General features: G+C 32.5%; 1 protein-coding gene across 1 annotated transcript in view; it reads left to right on the forward strand.

The window, feature by feature from the left end:
* Nucleotides 1-23,873, forward strand: part of Mmp16 (matrix metallopeptidase 16) — a 257,943-nt gene that overhangs the window by 122,311 nt on the left and 111,759 nt on the right. Inside the window, exons 3-4 of the mRNA XM_005328635.4 lie at nucleotides 3,554-3,676; nucleotides 16,981-17,285. Coding sequence (XP_005328692.1) covers nucleotides 3,554-3,676; nucleotides 16,981-17,285 — 428 coding nt within the window. The remainder of the gene's footprint in view (nucleotides 1-3,553; nucleotides 3,677-16,980; nucleotides 17,286-23,873) is intronic.

The following is a 23,873-nucleotide window of genomic DNA, read 5'->3' on the forward strand; positions in this document are numbered from 1 at the left end:
GACCAACTTTCATTAAAAGTTCTTTGCATTGTTACGAGCTGGTGTTGTGGCTCAGTGGCAGAGCGCTTGTCTAGCACTTGGGTTCAAATATATTGAGTCCAACTACAACTAAATAAACAAAATATTTTTTTAAAATAGCTTAAAAATAAATAAATAAATAACAAAATAAAGATATTGTGTCCATGTATATCTAAAAACATTTTTTAAAAAGTTCTTTGCATTGTTACTTGATGTTGGATTATGCCTACTGTTGTATTTATTTTTTCATAATATTTTGTTTATTTTTAGCACTTAAAGCTAAATCTTGAAGTAGATGACTTGTGTGAAAGTGTTCATGTTATGTCCATGTAGTAAGAATTTTTTGAAGATACAGATCTGGAAAGGGTTATAATGTTTTTCAAGAAACATGCAGGATATTGGGGAGATCAATATCTTCAAAAAAAACATGTAGACTTAGTTTATTTACTTCCTGTTGCTTATGGGAGATTTCACTGAGCACTGTCCTCATGCTGGGTTCCTTCCCTTCATTCACAGGTCAGTTGAAGATAGAGTCAGATAAATTTAAATCAGAATGCATAGTGCAGTATCTGTGGTGTTGGGATAGTGAACTGTCCCTGTGTGAGATGAATATGAAGAGTGGCTTGGGTTCTTAGGGTTAGTAAGGAGAAAAAAGTTATTCCAAATAGAGGTCACAGAAAACAAAGGCAAGAAGACAGATGTCACTAGCAGTGAGAAGGAAGGCAGTGATGAGAGTGAGAGATTCAAGAGATACTTGAAGGCAGAATAGACAACATTATGATTGAATGTGTGTGAGGAGAGCATAGTGGAGGATGATACCTCAATATCTGGCATGGGCATTAGAGATTGGTTCACATGACATTGGTTCAAGTTTGGGGGAAAAGATTATGATTTTTCTTTTCATTATGTGTAATATTTCCTATTCACAATTAGGAAATCTACCTGGAGATGTAAGAGCACTTATTCCAGCTCACGGTTAGAATCCATTGGGGGAGTTGCTTCTAGAACCCCTGCAGATACCAAAATCTGCAGATACTCAAGTCCTCTGCACATAACCTACACATATCTTCTTGTATACTTTAAATAATCCATAGATTACTTATAATACCTAATACAATGTGTGTACAATGTGAGTAGTTGTTATACTATTTTTTATGAAATAATAAAGAAATGGAATAATGGCAAAAAAATCGCAAGTTTTTTCAAATACTTTCAATAATGAAGTTATTGAATTCGCAGTTATAGAACCCACAGATATGTTGGGCTGACTATTTTAATTTCTTGTCATGCATCTTCTCTATAAATTAGGATCTTAGCAAGGAAAGGAGTCCTGCCTTGTTCATCTTTTTATCCATTCTTTCATCTTCCACATATCTTAGTAAGTTGTAAAAACTCAAAAATATGAAGCAGGATGAAATAAGTAAATGGATGAAGAAATAGAACACAGGAACATAAAAGTTTTATGGGCACATTCCTAAGAAATACATTAGGAATTCAACAGAGATATATTTTAGCATAGGAATTCAGTATTTAGTCCTAAAAATTCTGTCCTCTGGAAGATGTTCATATTTCACTGAGAAAACTAAAGTCGCTATCATATGCATAAATTTAAATGAAAGTTTAAATTATAAAATTTTAAATCATTGTCTTCATTTTTAATATTATGTATATTAAAGTAATTTTTAAAAATATACCCTATTTGAAAGTGTTCTTTATCTTGGTAAAGTTAATTTTATTTTGTCAATTTTATTCAAAATTATTTCTCTTCCCAGGCACTTATTTAAATATTATCCTTAGCTGTCACCATATCCCACATTAAGTAAATGTATTCATCTTTTATAATTATATCTCATTTATTTCCTAGTACTTTCAGTTAGATAAATAAGTATAAGTACCTATCTTAAGAAAATTATATACTTTTTGAGAATATAATTGGTGAAATAGTCATATATAAGAGTAACTTAAATCATTATAGATACATCATTAATGCTTAATATTTGTTAATTAAATCTGTATTTAGATCTTAAAATGCATTAAAAATGACCATTTTTAATTTAAAAATCACAGTGTCCCTATTCATCTATGCATTGAATATTCACTGAATATCTCATATATGCTAGGCATTGCACAAGATACTGGGAATGTGTAGATCCTCTGCCTTAAATGTTTTCCAGCCAAGTGAAATATCTCTCCAACTCAGTGGGTTTGGGAATATCCTAGATAGTTAGTAAAAATAAAAGGTATCCATTCTCACCTCCAGAGAGTTCAATACCATAGAACAGGATGGCCTCCCAAGAGTTACCATTTGTAAGACATCTCATTTGATTGAGAGAGAGTGATTTTGCAAAGTAACTATAATCCATTTAAATTTGGATGGCATTTCTTAAATCCTATGACTACAATTTCTATGTTACTGGAGTCAGAATAAAAACGCAGAAAAAAAGTATCAAGTTTCTTAAGAAGTACAAGTCATTATTGCATTGGTACATTGAAGTTATTCTTATGTTTGTAAAAGCAAGTTAACTGATTTATACAAGTAGCAAATAAACTGATTCATTTTTACAAAATGAGCACCTTTATATAGTAATTTCTGTAAAAAGTATAGAAATTGTTAAGCACCTTACAAAATATAGCCAAAACTGATTCATTTCTACTTTGTGAATCATATATTACCATAAATATTCAGCATTGGCTTTGTAGTTATTAAAGGGGTCAATGAACAGGAAAACCATTTTGTAAGCCACTAAAGGAAAACTACTCAAAGCTGTGAAAATCTTTCTCCTTAAACAGGACTTGAGAATAGATAGAAAACATTTCAATAGTCAAATAAGACTATAGAAAAGAAGCTAAATTACAATTTCTTAATAAGTATTCAAAGTAACAAATTGAAAGCAGCATTTAATGTTCAAATATAAATGTTCAACCTTGTTCTTGTGATGTTAACCCTCATATTTGAAAAATATTTTTAAGAATTGAATTTGTTATTAAAGATTCAGAGTAAATGGCTGCCATTGGGAAATTAGAACAACGATCAAAAGTGAATAAGAAAAATTGGAGAAATGCAAATGTTATTTGAACAAAAAAAAATTCATTGCTATTTAAGTTAGAATAGACGAACATATACCTATTATTTCCTGGAATTTTAAAATCATGTAATAGATTTAAAAAATTATTGATATTAAAATTGGGGGATACTTTAGTATTATATTAAGAGTGACACAATGGACTAATGATTGGTGGCCAATATTACACAAATTTTAATAGCAGGTTCTACTTCATTCTACAGTTAGCTCAAAGTGAATTAGAGAGAGGAAAATTATCTAAAAGATATGAATAGTAAATTAGTGATTTTTGATCTTTCCCAAAAAATATGTGTTACATTGATTCCAATTGCAAGGATACTTTAGTTTAAATCCTTTAGTTTATGGTTTGCATTTTCATTACCACCATCTCACATTAACTTCTTAATCAATTTCCTTTTGAAATTTATAATCATGATTGCTAGTAAGTAACCAAAATACCATGCTTTTTGCAGCTGGATGAAGAAGCCTAGATGTGGTGTACCTGACCAGACAAGAGGTAGCTCCAAATTTAACATTCGTCGAAAGCGATATGCATTAACAGGACAGAAGTGGCAGCACAAACACATCACTTACAGGTATGAGAATTGAAGATGAATTTTCTTTTCTTATATTTTGTTTGATATTTTCTGAACATGAACTACATGTTAATGAATAGTGATATGATGTTATCATTAGGAATTTAAAACTGCAATTGAGAAGAGATTGCCCATTTGGGGAATGGAATGGACCTTCTTGGAAACATTTGCAGTCTTTAGCATACCATTTTTTAGGCTTTGAATGAATGCCAATATTCTGAGGGACTTTCAGAAATATTACAATATCTGATGAACACATAATCTAAAAAGTAATGAAATATTTAAGTAATTACTATTTAAGCACAATGTCTCTGGATCTATTAATAATCTTTTAGAATCAATTTAACCATTTTGCTTTTTATCCTTTTGGTAAAGGCTCTAGGGGATCTTGCTTTTGCATTGTTTTCAATGATGTAAAGTGCCTTCCAACTGAGAGTGACCGTTGCTGCTAGTGGAGAACTTCATCTTTGTTCACCTGTTCATTGAACAACTGCTTATTGAGTTTCAGTATGAACAAAGAACAGTACTAGGTCCTGGGGATATAGCAAAACATGAGAACCCTATTTGTCTTCAGGAATTTATAGTCATATGAAATTATAATTTCACATGCATAATTATGTGAATGTGATACCTTTATGAAAAGTATGGACTGGATGCAAAGGAAATGAAAACCAGGGTCATCCAATTCATCTTTGAAAACCAGGGAGGTCTCTTACTACAATGACTTTTAGCCAAGACCTGCACAAAGAGAAAGGATTTGTTAAAGCATTGGGCAGGAAAAATGGAGAGGAAATGTAAAGAAACATCACTATCAAATTACATGGTTAGAGAACTTTACAGTTAAATTCTTTGTGTAAAAACTCCTCATATGCATGTGCTTAAAACATAAAATTTAAAATTCAGTATACATTTTGTCTGTATAATTGGAATGTGCCATTTGAATTTACTTTGGTTATTTTGGGAACACTTTTCATGTTACTTTATTTTCTATGCTGTCTTCCCAAATAGCGTAACCCTGAATTATCATTTTATGCAAATTGTTGAAAGTATTGCAGGTAAGACAAATCAAAGACAAAACGCTTTGGGTCAAGCCCATAAAGTTGGTATTACCATTATCTAAATTTGTTTATAGGATTTTTTTAATTCACAAACTTGTTCTACCATCTCTGTAATCTGAACTTCCACAAAACATTAAGAAAGTATTATTAAGACTTTTTAATGATTATCCTGTTTTAAAATACTTATCCCTTTTCATGTTCTGAGTTTCAGGAATCTATGATTTGGTCTCTGTCATTAATTTTAGAACAGTCTCAGTAATGAATTACTTCTGTTCTTTTCTTTCCTCTCCTGGTATTTTAATTATATGCCTTATATCTCACAGTTCTTAGATATTCTGGTCTGTTTTTAATTATTTTGTCTTTGCTTTTCTATTAGGGAGTTTCCATTGACATATATCTTTAAGCTCAACTGATTATTTTCTTGGCCATGTTCAGTCTAATAAGCCCAGCCCATGAAAATAATTCTTTATTTGTTGAGAGCACATGTTATTTTATATCTAGCATTTTCTTTTGATTCTTAGAGTATCTGACCTTACTTAAATTACCTATGTGTTTTCTTTATGTTGCCTATTTCTGCCATTAGAATCCTTTATCATATTGATCAGTTATTTTCAATACATTATTCGATAATTCTAAAATTTCTGCTATAGTTTAGTCTTATTCTGAGGCATATTTTCTCTCTTGATATTATGTTTTCATTTGCCTTTTAGCAAGCTTATAGTTTTTTGTTGAAAGTTTTGTATAATGTATTAAACAACAGAAACAGGGTAAATAATCTTTTATGTGATGTTTTATGTTTTCTGTGTAGGAGCTAGGCTGTTTTTAATATTTCTGTAGCTGAATTTCCTTTGATATTCTCTTTTTGTCTTTCTACTTTTAATGTCTCTACTCATTTTTTTCTTTTTTATGTAATTTTTATTTATGTATGATAGCAGAATGTATTATAATTCTTATTACATACATAGAGCACAATTTTTCATATCTCTGGTTGTATACATAGTATATTCACACCAATTCGTGTCTTCATACATGTACTTTGCATAGTAATGATCATCACACTCCACCATCATTAATTACCCCATGCCCCCTCCCTTCCCTTCCAAACCCTCTGCCATATCTAGAGTTCATCTATTCCTCCCATGTTCCCGCTCAATATTCCACTATGAATCAGCCTCCTTATATCAAACAAAACATTCAGCATTTGATTTTTTGAATTGGCTAACTTCACTTAGTATTATCTTCTCTAATTCCATTTACCTGCAAATGCCATAATTTTATTGTCTTTTATTGCTGAGTAATATTCCATTGTGTATATATGCCACATTTTTTTATCCATTCATCTATTGAAGGGCATCCAATTAGTTCCATAATTTAGCTATTGTGAACTGTGCTGCTATAAACATTGATGTGGCTGTGTCCCTGTAGTATGTTGTTTTTAAGTCCTTTGGGTAATAGACCAAGGAGAGGGACAGTTGGGTCAAATGGTGGTTCCATTCCCAATTTTGCAAGAAATCTCCAGCCTGCTTTCCATATTGGTTGTATCAATTTTCAGTCCCACCAGCAGTGTATGAGTGTACCTTTTTCCCCATATTTTCGCCAACACTTATTGTTGTTCGTTTCATAATAGCTGCCATTCTAACTGGAGTGAGATGAAATCTTAGAGTGATTTTGATTTGCATTTCTCTAATTGCTAATGATGATGAACATTTTTTCATGTATTTGTTGATTGATTGTACATCATCCTCTGAGAAGTGCCTCTTCAGGTCCTTGGCCCATTTATTGATTGGGTTATTTGTTTTTTTAGTGTCTATTTTTTTGAGTTCTTTATATTCCCTAGTGATTAGTGCTCTATCTGATGTGTGAGGGGTAAAGATTTGCTCCCAAGATGTAGGCTCTCTATTCACCTCACAAGATTGTTTCTTTTGCTGAGAAGAAATGTTTTAGTTTGAGTCCATCCCATTTATTGATTCTTGATTTTAATTCTTGCACCAAAGGAGTCTTATTAAGGAAGATGGGGCCAAATCCCACATGATGAAGATTAGGGCCTACTTTTTCTTCTATTAAGATTCAAGGTCTCTGGTTATATTCCTAAATCCTTGTTCCATTTTGAGTTGAGTTTTGAGCATGGTGAGAGATAGGAGTTTAATTTCATTTTGTTGCATATGAATTTCCAGTTTTCCCAGCACCATTTGTTGAAGAGACTATCTTTTCTCCAATGCATGGTATTGACACCTTTGTCTAATATAAGATAATTGTAGTTTTGTGGGTTAGTCTCTGTGTCTTCTATTCTGTACCATTGGTCTACCAGTCTGTTTTGGTACCAATACCATGCTCTTTTTGTTACTATTGCTCTGTAATATAGTTTAAGATCTGGTATAGTGATGTCACCTGCTTCACTCTTCCTGCTATTCTGGGTCTCTTATTTTCCCAGATGAATTTCATGATTGCTTTTTCTATTTCTATGAGGAATGTCATTGGAATTTTTATTGGAATTGCATTAAATCTGTGTAGTGCTTTTGGTAGTATGGTCATTTTGATAATATTAATTCTGCCTATCCAAGAGCAAGGTAGATCTTTCCATCTTCTAAGGTCTTCTTTGGTTCTTTCTTTAGGGTTCTGTAATTCTCAGAAGCAATCTATAATCTTATGATTAAATCTCATTCTAGTGAGCCTGACTCTCTGGGCTTTGACCTTCAGAAAAGTTCCCTCTTTGCCCCCTTCCCTCTTCCTTTTGGTGGGACAGAAAGGATAGAGGTGGCTGCCTGGTTTAATTGCCTTTCATCTAGATCAGATAAGACTCTGAAAAAAATTACTTTCTTTGAAGGCAGGCTTCATTATGGAGATTCATCCCAGTACCTTGTGTGTATTTGAAGAGCCTGGACATCCTCCTCCCTTTACTAGAAGGGTCTTCACTGCGAACCTGATGGGGCCTCTAGAGGCAAAGCTCATGAGTGTATAGAGGAGCCCCTATACTTTGTCCCTGGGTGTTTTGAATTCTCAAGCTCCTCCAGGCTTTTATTCAAGTGTCCTACTGTCCTACCCATTTCCTGGTTTGCGGGGCTGTTGCAAATGGAATTTCCAATTTTATGCATTTACTCCTTTCTCCAGTTTGCTTTGTGGCTTCAAGTATCTGATAAATTGAAGAAGCATTCGTTTTGGAGAGTGATGACTTGTGTGCAGTTTACATCTTAATGCAGAACACTGGAAGTGCATAGCTATCTTTGTAATAATTCAAAATAGACAATATATACAGTATATATATATATATTCAGTGTGCAGTCTTTAAAAGAGTAGCACTTAACATAGACACAAAAATATAAGAGCAAAGAATAACACTACCATTGTGAGCCTTTTATATAGAAAATTATGAATGTTTATTGAAAGATGTAACAAAAGGCCTAAAAATAAATGTAGAGGAATATTTTACTCTCAATAGAAAAAGCAAATATGGTGAAGGTTTAGGTTTTCCACAAATGCATTTTAATCCAAACCAAAACTCCACCAGCATTTTGGGGCATAATGGAACACAGTGAATCAAAAATATCTTGAGGAAGAATGAATGCCAAGGAAAGCATCAAGGTGCTTTCACGTAGTAGATATGAGGACTTATTTCAAATCAATACCAATTAAGAATACTAATTACATGGCATAATCTCAGAGATAGACAAATAGGCCAGTAGCACAAGCAAATGATTAGAAAAACAGACTTACACATATCAGCAAAATTTATTTATGCCAGGGTAGATTTATTAGATCAGATGGAAAAGATGGGCTATTTCATTTAGAAAATTACTGTGACCATTGGTTATCCATATAGAAAACAATAGAATTCATTTTACACTCCAACCACATTCAAAAGAAAGAATTGATAAGTACCATAAGCTTAGATAATTCCGTGTATCAATACTCATCGTTTCCATTTCAGAAAGTGGCCTTTTTGGTTGATTTCCATTCTCTTGAGAGTGCACCCTATTCAGTATCTCTGAATCCTATGATACTGACCATACATCTTCTTTTAAAGAAAGGAAGGAAGGAATAAAGAATGGAGGGAGGGAGGGATAAGAGCTGTTATATTTAGAATTGATTATAATAATTTCACTTTAGCTTGGTTTCTGTACTGACAATAGCCTCAAACAGTTGTGTACATTGAAATAATTAGGTATTTGTCCCTGGAATCTCTAAGGTTCTACATAAGGACAGCATGTGGCTGAACCCTTTTTTAAAGTAACAAAGACCTGGATTTTAATCCTGAGTCTGAAGCTCACTACTCATGAAACCATAATTGAGTTCCTTATATCTAAGTCTCCTTTTCCCTACATGTAAGTGAGAATTGTAACAATACTTACCTCACAAGGCTTGGGGAAAAACAAGTAATGTAATGGAAAAAATAATAAATTGGCACAGTGTTTGAAACATTGTAGATAGTAAATGCCAATTCTCATCAGTGTTCCTTTTAATTTATTGGACAAGTCACAGAAATACTTGAGTATATTTTAACAGGAATATAGAAAGTCAAGAATGAGAGTTAAGAACATTTCATTTTAAAGTTAACATTTAAAACATATTGAGAACTTGCCTGATGTATAAGTACTATGAAAACATTTGCCACTATTTACTTACTATATTTAGAAATATAAATACAAAATCTGACATTCGTGCCCAAAATATAATTATTCATGGAAAGGACAACTGAAGTTTTCCATTACAGGGTGCAGAAAAGATTTGGAGGTAGATCTAGTTTTTACTTGATAACAAACTCATTATAAACCAATGGCATATTGTGACTCTGAAAAAGCTAAAATTGCAAGAGTACATTGATAATATTGATAGACAGCAAATTGTTACTGATGCTAATTTCTCTGTTTGGTTTGTTGACCACACCTTTTGTCATGAGAAAGCCATGCCATCAACATAGGCCAACACATTTGTGTCTTTCCGTAGTTTCAGGATTTATTTAATAACAATACCTTCACAGTCTACACTACTTTTAGGTGTGGCACTTTACCAAATACTCAAAAGTCACCCGGTAGTCATAAGCCAGACAAACACAAGTGGTTTTATTCCAGTCTTAATTTCTAATATCTGTAACATACAAATTACACTTCACACAATGATATATACACATCATTGTGTGTGTGTGCATGCGCACATGCATATATAATAGAAAGACTAAGAAAGGGTTAATGCAGCTGCAGAATTACAGATTGCTGAGATCAGAGCACAGGCAGAGAGAAAGGGATGCAGATTTTGAACCACCATAAGTGATCAGATAAGGATTTTAACTCACCAGTTACATGGAATTTTCTAAGCATAGGGTCCAAAGGGATGGCATTTTCAGTTTGAGAGTGTGACCTTGAAGTGTCAGCTTGAGGTGTCACCTTGGAAGATCGCCATGTGTCTGTCATCATAGGCATGAGAAACTGCACTCTGCTGAAGCCCAGGGACAGAGATTCAGAGATTTGTCATCTCTGAATTTTTGATGATTTTTCTGGGTTAGGCTTCCGATGTGTGACTAGGTGACTGGGTCAAAGTGCCACTGTGTCCAGTCATGGGAGGATTCTCCTTTTATAGATCTTAGGTAAGGGGGTAATGTCCAGTGGGATTAGCAAACTGCCAAGTCTGGTGTTCCTTGTATGATTTGGGATGTTTATGTGACCAGGGACTCTTTGACTTAGTTTGATAACTTGGCACATAAAAGTTGTTTTTTTTTTTTTTTTATGAGTTTGTGCTTCATGCTTCTGCTGGACAGATGGTGATTGCTTATTTTTACAAATAAGGTGTGGAGTAATTCTACCTTGGCACTTGTACACTAGTAGTTTATGGCCAACTAATGCTTTACAAAATGGAGTAACTGGGTTTAGGCAAACCTGAAAACTGCTGTTCTGAATATATCATGGAGTGACTCTGAGCAGCCAGCTCCCCACACCTATCATGATGTATAGAGAATATATACATATGTCTTATGGCAAACACATTTTTTATTGCTTCTTGGCAAATCAAAGTACACTTCTAAATAAACCAAAATGGTAAAGGGCCCTGAATGTAGTCACATGAGGAACAGTTCAAGATTAAAGCTAAAGTTTGCCAACATGATAGAAAGAATATTTAGAGGGGAGATTTCCAGTTATTCTCAAAATGCTTATAGTCCTTTAGAAAATATAATATTTTAAATTATTGGAAAATTAACCATCATATCAATCTTCCTCATCATTCGTGGCATTTAAATTAAGAAATTTATATTCATTTTTCAAGTAAATTAGAGGCCATTTTTATAATAGTTAAAGTTAGTTGCTGAATAAATTCTAAGTAGGTTTTGCTTAAGCTTTTTCACAAAATAATAGAAACTTATTGATTACCAATTTTATTAAAGAGATTTTATTTCCCAAATTTGATGAATACTGTATAAAATAGAGTAATTTTTTCAGAGTTCTAGATTTCAAAATATTATGTAGTGGAGGGGTATTGGGACAGGAACCTAAATTGCTAGGTGAGCCTATTTTTAAAATCATAGTATATTTATTCATGTAATGCTATGATATGTTATATTGATTAGTTTTGATTTTCACAGAATAGTCATCCTTTAGCTACTCTTGATTTTAAATGAATGCCTCTATGACAACTGAAAGCACACTAGAAGTTATTTTACTTTAATAATTTATACACAGCAAAGATACTCAGAAGTTGCTAAAGAATAATCAGTTTATTAGATGAAATGTTTTCATCATTCCCTCTGAACTCAAAAAGCACACTGAGTTTGATGATCCTGTTGACTTCAAAGAGAACTCAACTCATGTGTCCGGGAGACACATAATAAACTGAGAAAGGGACCCTTTTTAAATTAGACCCAAGGTATATGTACTTAAATCTGTCTTGTCTAGAAAGCCAGCAACTTGAGAAATAACCAATTATTTAATGTAAGTTTTGTTGGAGGGATTACATGTTTAATTTACATTCCGTGACAATTTCTGTTACATAAAAATGTTGTGAAGCTATGACTATACAAAAATAATACTAATAAAAGTAAATTAGTTTTTTCAGTTTATCATGATAGAACATTATAATAATTCTCTATATATTCCCATAATTCAACCATGTTATTTATCTAGTTTATATTCTCAGCAAATGTCTATTTTCCTATACAGTAGATTTTCTTTAGTTGATAATAATTTTGCATAAAATATTAGTGAGCTGTTCCAAATAAATAATTTTCTATTTAATTGTAAATGCTATTTAACTTTCTTCATATAAAAATAATTTTGACACAAGAATAATAGTTTTATTGCAAAGGTATGTAGCTATTTTTTCTTGTTTTCTCTATTAGAGATAAAACAGTAATGTAACTTTGAAAGAGATTTATCAGTATATCAAAAAATGGAAGGATCAATAGTCTTAAATATGTAGAATTTTTATTCTGGTATGGATCTCATGATGTTAAAACTAGAAAATTCTAACTTTTTGCAGTGACCTATTGTCAGCTAAATGACATACTTTTTTGCCAGTACCAGTATTCTGATGAGTAACATCTAGAACTTTTCCCTTCATCAATATTATGTAAAATTGTATAAAGTGTGATCTAATATGAAAGATAACTATTATCAACTTTTTAGGTTAAATTTCCAAAATGTATTAAAATTGAAGTTTGAAAGAATCATTGAAATAGAATAATGAAATAACCAGATACAGACTTGAGAAAAATAAACCCATTGTCTTAAGAAGTATATTAACTTTATCAAAAAGAAGAAAAAGCAAGTAAAATATTTTAAAATTAATTTAGCTTTGTTAAGTTTTTCAGAATAAACTTTCATTATATTTATTTTATAGCATTTCTTTTTTGTTAGTATATTTAATCTTTTGCTCATTCCTTATTAGAATTGTTCAGAATATCAGTCTATTTTACTCTTATTACACATGATCTCTCTGTGCACTTTTTATTTTAGATATTAGTAAATACAAAATATACCTCTCAATGGCATAAAAGTTTCTAAACTCCTATTTTTATTTACACCAGTTTCAGAACTTGAGCTCTGATTCTGAAGCATGTTTGTATGTCTTATATTTATTAATGACACCACATGTATTGTGTTGAAGTATTTTGGAAGTTCATTAGTACATAGCTTCAAAAAAATGCAAGGATGTATTTTTCAAATCCAGACAGTGCTCCACATTCATTACCCTTTACTGTATTTTTGCTTTGTTTTCTCAGAATCATTGTGTACTTGTATATAAGTCCTACTGATAATTTTATTTTTCCTATTTGTATTATTATTTATTACTTGAAGTAAACAATTAATTTCTCTTTTTCACATGGAATTCATCACCAATCCACATTAACAGTTCTCTTTGAAAATATAGTAAAGTATAATTATTTAGAAAATATAGTAAAGTATAATTAATTAGGAAATATAGTAAAACCAGTCCTGTTTGTCTCCATGGCTACCATCCTTATCCACATTTCTATCTTCTCTTGTGTGACCTCTGAAATGTTTTATTATTTCCATTCTTGTCCCCTTCTCCATTTTCCATATTTGTGACTGGAATAATATCAAGGAACTTCTGTGCTTAAAATTCTGCAGTGGCTTCCCCCTTCACAGAATGCAATCCAATTCCCGCCAGTCCTCTCTCATTTTGTATCATTGTCTGTCATGTTCATTTTACCTCAACTCACTCAGCAGGCACATGCCTTGAACTGACCCAGTTTGCTTGACCTGCTTATTGTTCCTTCTGGTGGGAAACTCAGTACTGGGTTTCTTTTCATTCCTCCTGTCATTGAAATAATTTTTATAATCTCTTCTCTTCACCTTCCCACCCCTCATGTTGCCATCTGAAATTATCACTGTTTTATGTTCTTTTCACTGTCTATCTCTTGTCACTAAAATATGTGAGCACTGTAACAGAAGATTCTAGCATCTAGGCCAGTACCTATTATATGGTAAGTCAGTATTCAGAGTTCCAACATTATTCTGCGTACCTCTTCACCCACAAAACAGGAAATTTAGAGACCAAGCTGGACATAGGTCTGTAGTGCTCAATGTAGATGTTCATTCTTTCTCAAAATATAACTCAGAGCACAATACTGAGTAGGACACAGAATTAAATCCAACTAACAAAATAACAACAGAACACTGCCTACCTTTCTCCCTGAGAAGGCATGAATTATTTTACTCTGTTCATGGCTTGGCTGGGGTAAAAAATTTGTGGTGCCTTCCTCAGCTCTTCCTTTTCTCTCACAGCTTATGACTAATCATAAGTTATAGTGGGTTTATCATCAAAGCACATTCAAAATACAACTACATCTCAGTGTCTCTTCTACTACCACTGGTCCAAAGCACCTAGACTTGTAATTACAATAGTTCCCAATGGGTCTTCCTGTTTCAACTTCTGTTCTGCTTTAATATATTTTCTACATCATGGCTCAAGTTATCTATTTGAAGAATAAGATGCTCGTAATGCTGCAGTGACTCAGAGCTATGTCCTGACCCTCACCCCACCCGCTTTCTAACCTATACCAGGTACCATGCTATCATTTGAATTACTAAGATTATCTCCACTTGAAGACCTTCCACTTACCATTTCTTTCTGTAGCACTCCTCTCCTTCATTCCATTTCTACATGGATTGCTGCTTTTTTTTCTTGTATATAATGAATAATAGTGACCATTAATTAGTCATTGGAAACCTTACTTTTCATATAAAGAACTAGCAATAGAATTCAAGACAATGGATTCTGACAATGCTTAGGACGAAGCTTTTTAGAGCTCTCCAGATCTGACACTTAGAAAAATTTCTCTAGATTCCTGTAAACCTTAACTTCCTTTTTTGTAAGATAGGTATAAAAGCCCATCTCATTGGGTTGTTCCAGGAATATAATTAGACTTTGTAATGTGCTTGCCTGGCTTATAGTGAATGCTCAAATAATACAATTATTACTTTAGCATAACTCTTGACTGCCATTGTAGTTATCTGGACATGGTTACAATTGGGTTGAATATCGTCTCCATATTATTCTTTGCCACTGGAAAGTATATATTAAATTTTTTTACTTTTTTTGACAGGGGAGAGGAGGTACCAGGGATTAAACTCAGGGGCAATTGACCTCTGAGCCTCATCCCCAGCCCTATTTTGTATTTTATTTAGAGACAGGGTCTCACTGAGTTGCTTAACACCTCACTATTGCTGAGGCTGGCTTTGAACTCCTGCCTCAGCCTCCCAACCCCTTGGGATTACAAGCATGCATCACCACACCTGGCTAAAAGGTTTTATATGCTGATGAATAAATTTTAAAAGCAAAATAATTTTGAGTTCTATATGTACAATGACATACATTAGAGACACTGTAATTTGACTATCACTCCATCACTAGCTTCCAGTTCTTGAACATTATAGTCTTTTTTTACTAAAATATTTTCTTAGTATAAATTCATATTTGGAAGACATTATTGTTTGAAAGGGTTTGAAACTCACTTATCACTCCTGTGGAATTTACCCAGTGTGTTGTACATTCATGTCGAGGGTTTATTGTACTGCAACATTAAAAATATATAGACTAGGGCTAGGGATATAGCTCAGTTGATAGAATGCTTGCCTTGCCTGCACAAGGCCCTGGGTTCAATCCCAGTACTGTAAAAAAAATTACTAAATAAATACATACACACACACACACACACACACACACACACACACATATTAGCCAGGCACAGTGGCACATACCTGTGATCCCAGTGACTTGGGAGGCTGAGGCAGGAGGATCACTAGTTCAAGACCAGCCTGAACAATTCAGTTAGAACCCTAAGCAACTTAGTGAGATCCTATCTCAAAATGAAAAAATAAAAAAAGACTGGGGATGTGGCTCAGTGGTAAAGCACCCCTGGGTTCAATCCTCAGAGGAGAATAAAATATATATATTTATGAGGGAGAGAGAGAGAGATAGAGAGAGAGAGAGAGAGACACACACACACACACACACACACACAGAGAGAGAGAGAGAGAGAGAGAGAGAGAAAGCTTTTTCATTTCTGTGACTAAAGGATCAGACCAGAACTATAGAGGAGGAAAACTTTGAGGGCTCATGGTTTCAGAGGTCTTAGTCCATAGAAGGCTAGCTCCATTTTCTGGGGCTCAAGGTGAGGCTGAACATCACATTGTAAGAGTGTAGCAGAGGCAAGCAGCTCACATCATGGTGAACAGGAAGCAGAGAGAGTGTCTCCACTTGCCAGCTACAAATACGTATCCCAAAGCCGCCTCCTCCAGCCACACCCTACCACTTCAGTTACCACACAGTAGATTTCCATCACTCATTGGGTTAAGACTCTCACAATCCAATCATTTCTCTTCTAAACCTTTTTGCATAGTCTCACACATGAGCTTTGGGGGATACCTCATATCCAAACCATAAAACGATATATTATATAAATATATAAATATACTTATATAAATATATACATTTATATAAATCTATACATACATATATTTATATGCATAAATATATATTTATATACATATATGTATGCATATCTATTTTATGCATATATACACACATATACATACATATTAGTTTCATTTATGTTTCAGTTAGAAAAAAACAAATTATCTAGAAAAAATAAATATCTGATTAGTATAAACATAACCAAGAATAATATTGATAATATTTCATTGTTTGTGTTAGCATAAGAACAAACTAAATAGTCTGATTTGTTTCTTTAAATTCATATATGATTACTCGGTTCATTTTTAATTAGAAAAGTTAAAATAATAGTGTATCAGAAATTATAATCTTTTGTTTAAAACTTAAGAAGTGATTATGTCTGTTGAATTAGTGTTCATAAATAAAGAAAAGCATGAGTACAATATTTGAAATTGATGTGTGCAGATACAATGATGTACCTCTAAATAATTAAAAACATGAAGAAATTGAAATTTTTATTTTAAATTGAACCCATTGTACATGTTTGATTGTTTGGCAGATCTCCCTTCCTGCATTATTCTCCAGGAGGCAAATTGACTGTTAACTATTTAACCATTCTGCAAAGATCTTCTCACTGATAATATTGATAATTAAACACTATACTACTGACAATTAAATGATCCCAAGAGAGTAAAAACTAGCTATGAAGACAAGAAGAATATATAAATTTCATTTTAATTTAATATTATTAGTTTTTTCCTTTACATTTTACTGAGGTATGATCTAAATCTGAAATAAGATTGACATAGTAGAGCCGAGCTAATTATTGTCTTTTCTAACTTTCAGCATAAAGAACGTAACTCCTAAAGTAGGAGACCCTGAGACCCGTAAGGCTATTCGCCGTGCCTTTGATGTGTGGCAGAATGTAACTCCTCTGACATTTGAAGAAGTTCCCTACAGTGAATTAGAAAATGGCAAACGTGATGTGGATATAACCATTATATTTGCATCTGGTTTTCATGGAGACAGTTCTCCCTTTGATGGGGAGGGAGGATTTTTGGCACATGCCTATTTCCCTGGACCAGGAATTGGAGGAGATACTCATTTTGATTCAGATGAGCCATGGACACTAGGAAATCCTAATCATGATGGTAAGTTTATACTTTCTTTGCAGTGTAAATAGACTTGTTTTTATTTTTAGAATGCCCCATGGATTTACTAATTTACGAGCATAAGGCATTGATTCTAAATTTTCCTTTAAAGTTATAAAGCAAGATGTAAGGCTTGTTATGTTTTAGAACAAGAATTGGTATGAGTCAGTAGATAATATAGTTATTCATATGTTCTTTTGGTTAAAGATTAAAAACTTACACTGTATTTGTAAATACTATAAATTTAAAAACAACTTCATGATAAAACAACTAACATGATAGTTACTTGAATACAAGACACGTGTTTCTAGACAAAAATGCATATTTTGATTCTGATTTTTTAACATTCAATTATAGCATCTTAGACTTATATAATTCCTAAGCATCCATGTGCCTAATTCTTTTAAGACTTAAATATTTTCCCTCCTCTCTATTGTAGAATGTTGTTCTTTCTACAAGAATGCATAGCTTTGATGACAACTAATCAGCTAATAAAACTCTTAATTCCTCCTGATGAGTTAAGCCTAGTCATGAAATGAAGCTTTGTTAATGCATTAGAAGGTTTAGTTAGCTGGATTATTGTAATAGCTTCGCACATTTAGGACACCCAGGGTTCAAACATGTAATGGATAGAATGAGGTTGAGTTAAAGTAGCAATCAGTTTTCAAAGAAAACACAACTGTTCTTGTTTTCCAAAATAAATTATATTTAAATTTTTCAAAACTTTTTATTTAAAAGACAGAGACAGATTTATCAGGAGATTTCAAGTTTAGTGGAATGAAAAGCCAAAAACCTTGGAGTCAAGCAGATTAATGTTTAAAAGCTGGCTAAATAGCCATCAGTTCAAAAAGCCTCTGTCTGATGTGTATTTTCTTATTCTTACCATGTAGTTTAAATTGCAGGCTATGAAGAAATGTGAGTGGAAGCTCTTTCTATGCAGGACTATTTAAACTATATCTAAGCATCTAATAATACAATATCTGATTCTTTGTTTGATTCTTTGTGATGTATGTAAGAAATAAGAAAAAAAAGAAGAAAAAAAACTAAAAAAAAAGTTTGATTCTGATATCACTTAAAATGAAATTTTCTTTTATTTTTATCAAAGTCACACAATCATCCCAATGAAATCACTCAGACTTCAAGTCAATTGTTAGCATTTTGTTTTTGCACTCTAAATTATTAAAAAGAGTGGTACTTCTAATGGGAGAATTTTGTTGGCACAGGCAAAAGTATGTTTGCTTCCAGGGGAATAATGGTCTTGAAGTTCTGAAAACAGAAAATAATCTTTTGTTGCAATTATATATCCAATTATTAAAGTCACATTATTTTTAAAATTTAAATTAATGTTTAAAATAATAACTATATATACTTCAGGACAACATGTAACATTTCCATACATGTACACATTGTGTAAAGTTTAAATAAGATTAAATATTTCTAGCTCCTTAAATACGTATCACTTCTTTATGCTGAAACTTTAAAATCTGTAGTCTTGAAGTTGTGTTAATTTGGCTTTTTGGCCTCATAAATTAAAGTGTATTAAAATCTTATACGAAGGAGAAAACTATCAAATTGCCAATATTTTGTCTTAGTATGCTGAAATCCTTGACAAAGAAGGGCGGTAATAATTCTTAGGTGTGTGCTCTATTAATGAGCTTTTAAAGCATCAACCAGCACTTTTTAAAAATAGACAAAAGTTTTTAAGAAAAACTCGGTAAGGGGATTTGATGACATATGAAATGGAAATGTTTACACTCATTTGAGTATGATCATTGCTGTGAATGTTTTTTGTTTTGCATATTGTTTTTCAAGGAATGGGTATATAGGAAAAAAATATAATATAGGAAAAAAATCTTGTGGCCTGTAGGTGTGCAATCACTTTAAGTCACTTGTCACTGAGAGAATCCACTGGTTTATCTGTTTGCTTCCTAACTTATACTGTGGAGATGATAGAACATTCTCTGCACATACAGGCACATGACTAAAAACTTAAAACAGTTGTTTGATACTTGGTTTTTCATTTGGAGGAAAATATGTCTTTAGCACTCAAATAAGAATGTTTCGCCTTGTGAATGTGCCTAAAGGAAAGAACTGTACAAAATAATAATGTTTCAGAATTGCAAGGGATTAGTGAGATGTTAATTGACTGTAGGAAATGTAATTCCATACAGATTTACTGCTTAATTGAAATTCAAACTCTTAACCAGAAACAGCAGGGCAGCCAGGGTAGTGTCAGGCTAAAGTATTGATCATTTATCAAAAGAACAGCCTCTAGCTTTGCTTGTGGTACTGGGGAATGTGGGGAGAATTCATGCCTTTATATATACTAGATCCAAACTGCATGTGAGACTATTGTATCACAAATAATACAAGACAAAATTTTCACATCTTCATCAATAAACTTTTGTTTTTCTTTAATCTAGTCCTGGAATGCCCCTGGCTTACTTACCTGAATTATTTTCTTCCTATCCTATTTACAGCTCTTGAGCAAGGAGAAAACAGAGCAGCTTGGTTATTTAGTGAAAATGCAAATGAAAAAGCCTTTTGATAAGTACCCAGCTTATTTTCCACAGCATATTGCTCAGCTAATGAAGGCAATTTGAATTCTGTCTACCTCAAAAGAGATAAACGGTGTCTTAGGTTGCCAGTAACCCTTAATTCATTGTTATCTACTTTCCTATCAGTTTGCTTATAGTCATGATATTTTTTGAAAACTCAAGCTGAAGGCCATTAAGTAAATTAAAATAAATATCCACATTCTCCCTCTCTGTCTCACACACATACACATACTCATTGTCTCTTTCACACACATACATCCTTAAAAAAATTATGCCATTTTTCTATTTTTTAATTTATTTATTTTTATTGAGTTTTTAATTTTTGTTTACTGAATAAGTAAAATAAATCCAGAGTAATTCAAAAGAAAATATTTATCATGATAGGGTTTTTGAAAATAATATATTGACAGTAGTTTGGAAATTTTAACTCTAGAATGTTAAACTTTATTTTGGATTACATTAGCTTATAGTTTCCTTGGCTATGATATAAAGTTTAAGTGGAATTATAAATACAAGCACAAACCTATCACAAAGCTATTTCTTTTTTTAAAAAAAATACCTTTATTTTGTTTATTTAATTGTTTATGTGGTACTGGGGATCGAACCCAATGCCTCATGCATGCTAGGCAAGCACTCTACCTCTGAGCCACAACCCCAGCCCCCACAAAGCTATTTCTAAATAGACAAATATATAAGAAGTAATGAGATTTCAAATTTATCATCTCTGAACAAAAAAAAAACACCTATTATAATGATACATAAAACTTGGGATAGAATAATATCTAAATAATGTCCTATTTACCATTGCAGTTGCAATTCTGCTAACAGAAATAATGCAATACAATGACTATTTACTGTTTTGAAAGTTCATAGCCTAAAGTCAAGGGTATAGCACTCTTGTGGCAGGCTGTCCAAAAATATAAGGAGAGATTAATAATGATAAAAATGTCACCTGAGACATCAAAACTCTTAAATCTATTCTGTTTTTCAATGTGAAATTATTATTTCATCCCATCCCACTCACTCATGAATACTCAAAGGATTTTCATGATGTGATTCTTGAGTCAGTGGACCTGACTTATGCCAACAATGGAGAGTTAACACTCTGTAAGAAAGATGTAATCTTGGGTACACTAGTATAGAAAGTACATACCCTATGTAAACCCAGATATTTGGCAGCTGTCTGATACCTCCCCACACTTTCTGTTCATGTTAGAGCTGCTATGGCTATATGACATGTCTCAGAGGTACAGGTTTTTTTGTCTTTGAGGAAAGGAGATAGATGCCAACTGGTTATTATGAAGATGTCTGTCAGCCAGCAACACAGTCTGAGGGAATAATCTAGAGCTATTTATCCTGTGGTTTTTGAAGATAAGGGAAGGACTCCATATGACTAAGCAGTCAAGGTCTTAACCTGTCCTTAAACAGGCAAACTTACTGATATTTTAATTTCTAAAATGATCTCTCTACTGCATAGTTCTTAGCATTTTTTATCAAATCTTGGAAACTCTCTCTTTCTCAAAGAAATTTGGCTTTCACCTTCATGGCAGTGTTTTTTTACTTGTTTGTTTTTAAAACCATGTGTTGTTTGTTTTAAAATCTTCCTGGAATGATCTTTATTTCACAAAGTTTATTTTATTTCACTAGACTACTGACTTCAAGTTTGATAGTCTGAACTCTTTTGAAATCGTTCCATTATGTAGCTTCATTTGATCATTTTGCAGTATCAAGTTGTGTGCAATTAGAGAACAGCCTGCGAATTGATGTAGTCACACTCACAAAAACTATTTCATTATTCCAGTATTAATAAGATATATAGATAGATCATGAACATTAAAAGCCCATAATATAGATATTAATAAATGTAAAAGAGAAATGCCCATGACTTTTAACAAGGTAGAATTTAATTTCTTGTGCATTTGATGGGAGAGAGCGGCTCTCTCCCATAGAATGGGGTTTTAGCCATAATTAATACATGACATCCAAGCTTGCCTCAGATGTCAACATTCAGGCAGCAGTTAAGAGAAATGAGATAAGTGTGCCCAAGGTTTTATGTGTCCATCCTGCAAGTGGTGTCTATAACATTTCTGCTCAATTTCCACTAACTAAATTTCAACCCCATCGCCATACCTAATCACAAGGAACACTGGAGAAAGGCAGTGGATTAAATAAATAGCTAGTAAGTGACTTCTACACCAGTATGTCAGGAGATAAGCAATATTACTTGGATTTTACATACAACTCTATAGGTAAGTTGCTTAATCATAATCAGCTTTCATTTGAATTTTGACCTATTAATGATTACTTAATTTCTGTTATTTCTGTTCTTCTATAGTTGTGTAGGAAATTTCCTTCAAATTCATTTTTAAATAGGTTCTTTTTCCTTAAATCTGGATTGTCATCAACAAAACAAAATTAAATGTTTAAAATTTAGCCATTTTTATGAATATAAACAATATTTTTAAGCTTTTGAAATAATTCAATTGGCTTGAATTTTAAAATCTGCTAGTTTTACATTATTTAAATTATCTAAGACCATTAAGAAATTTCTACCTTAACTTTGTTCATTTTTTGCCACAATAACAGCCACATCAGTATAAAATCATGCATCTTTTCATTTTAGCAAATTCTATTCAGTTTAAACAGATTTATATACTCTTGTCCTTACATTTAATTTGTCACCTTCTTCTTAATTTGACAACAAATGTGACAACAAAACCTTTCTCCCCATTTAGAATGGGAGGAGAAATCAATCTTGTAAACCACAATGCTTATTTTTTCTTTTTCTTTTTTCTTTTTTTCTTTTTTTTTTTAACAGTGGTGTAATGTATCAGAAGACAAAATGGTGGGCAAGAGGAGTTTCCACCCTGTTGCATGTATTTTAACCAATGGAAATCAACTTAAGACAATGAGATATCACCCTACTTTCCAGGTTTTAGTTGAAAAGGCTAGCATATAAAATAAAATATGTAATTCAAAAATACTGATTATTTTTAATCAAAGATGCCTGAAGAAGAAAACAAAAAGTAATATTAATGGCCTAAATTACTTGTGCATTTAATATGTCCCAGATACTATTCCAAATTAGCTTTTATATATTAACTCACTTATTTTTTTGTAAAAGTTTACAAGTAGGTAATATGATCAGTTCAATTTGTAAATAAATTTAGGCACTAAAAGTTTGTTAACTTGCCCAAGGTTAGGTAGGTAGTACTAACAGAATGGTTCCATTAAAATGATAACAAAGAATTTGATAAAGGGTACATCTACTTGAAAATGCAAAAGAAGAATCTATACTGAAAATATGTTATCGAGTGAGCCAGAAAAATAATATTGGAAACAACCCTCATAAACAATTTTCTATGGACCATAAAAAGAAAACTTGTGGAAGTTTTTGCTATAAGCCATTTCCCAAAAAGATGATGATGTGAAAGCTATGAATAAAACAAGAGGTAGAAGACCAGGTAGATAGATCCAGCCTAGATATTATACATTCTTTCACCATCTCAGAAGATGATGAGTGGTAAAATAATGCAAAAGAAATAAATGAACATGTAGTTGCCAGAAAGTATTATTCTAAAGTGACATTGTAGTATTATGTAATTTGGAAGTCTACTTTTTTTTTTTTTCATTTTAGTACCAGAAGTTTGAATCCAGAGTTCTTAACCAGTAAGCAACATCCTCAGTCCTTTTTATTTTGAAACAGATTCTCACCAACTTGCTTAGGGCCTTGCCAAGTTGCTAAGGCTGGCTTTGAACTTTAATCCTCCTGCCTTAGCCTCCTGAGTCACTGGGATTACAGGCATGCACCAGCATGCCCACCTTCAGAAGTCATTTTATTCACTGAAAGTAAATAAAATAAGATCCATAAATACATACATTATGTAAGTTTTTAAAAATTCTATAAAGCACTAGACAAAACAATAAAAAATTTCTTCACAAAGGACTAAATAATAAAACGATCTCTGCTATGCAAACTACTAAAAGACACTGGAAGGTAATGTACATAATTTATATATTTTAAATACTT

The sequence above is a fragment of the Ictidomys tridecemlineatus genome, chromosome 7 (genome assembly GCF_052094955.1).
Source record: "Ictidomys tridecemlineatus isolate mIctTri1 chromosome 7, mIctTri1.hap1, whole genome shotgun sequence".
NCBI lineage: Eukaryota > Metazoa > Chordata > Mammalia > Rodentia > Sciuridae > Ictidomys > Ictidomys tridecemlineatus.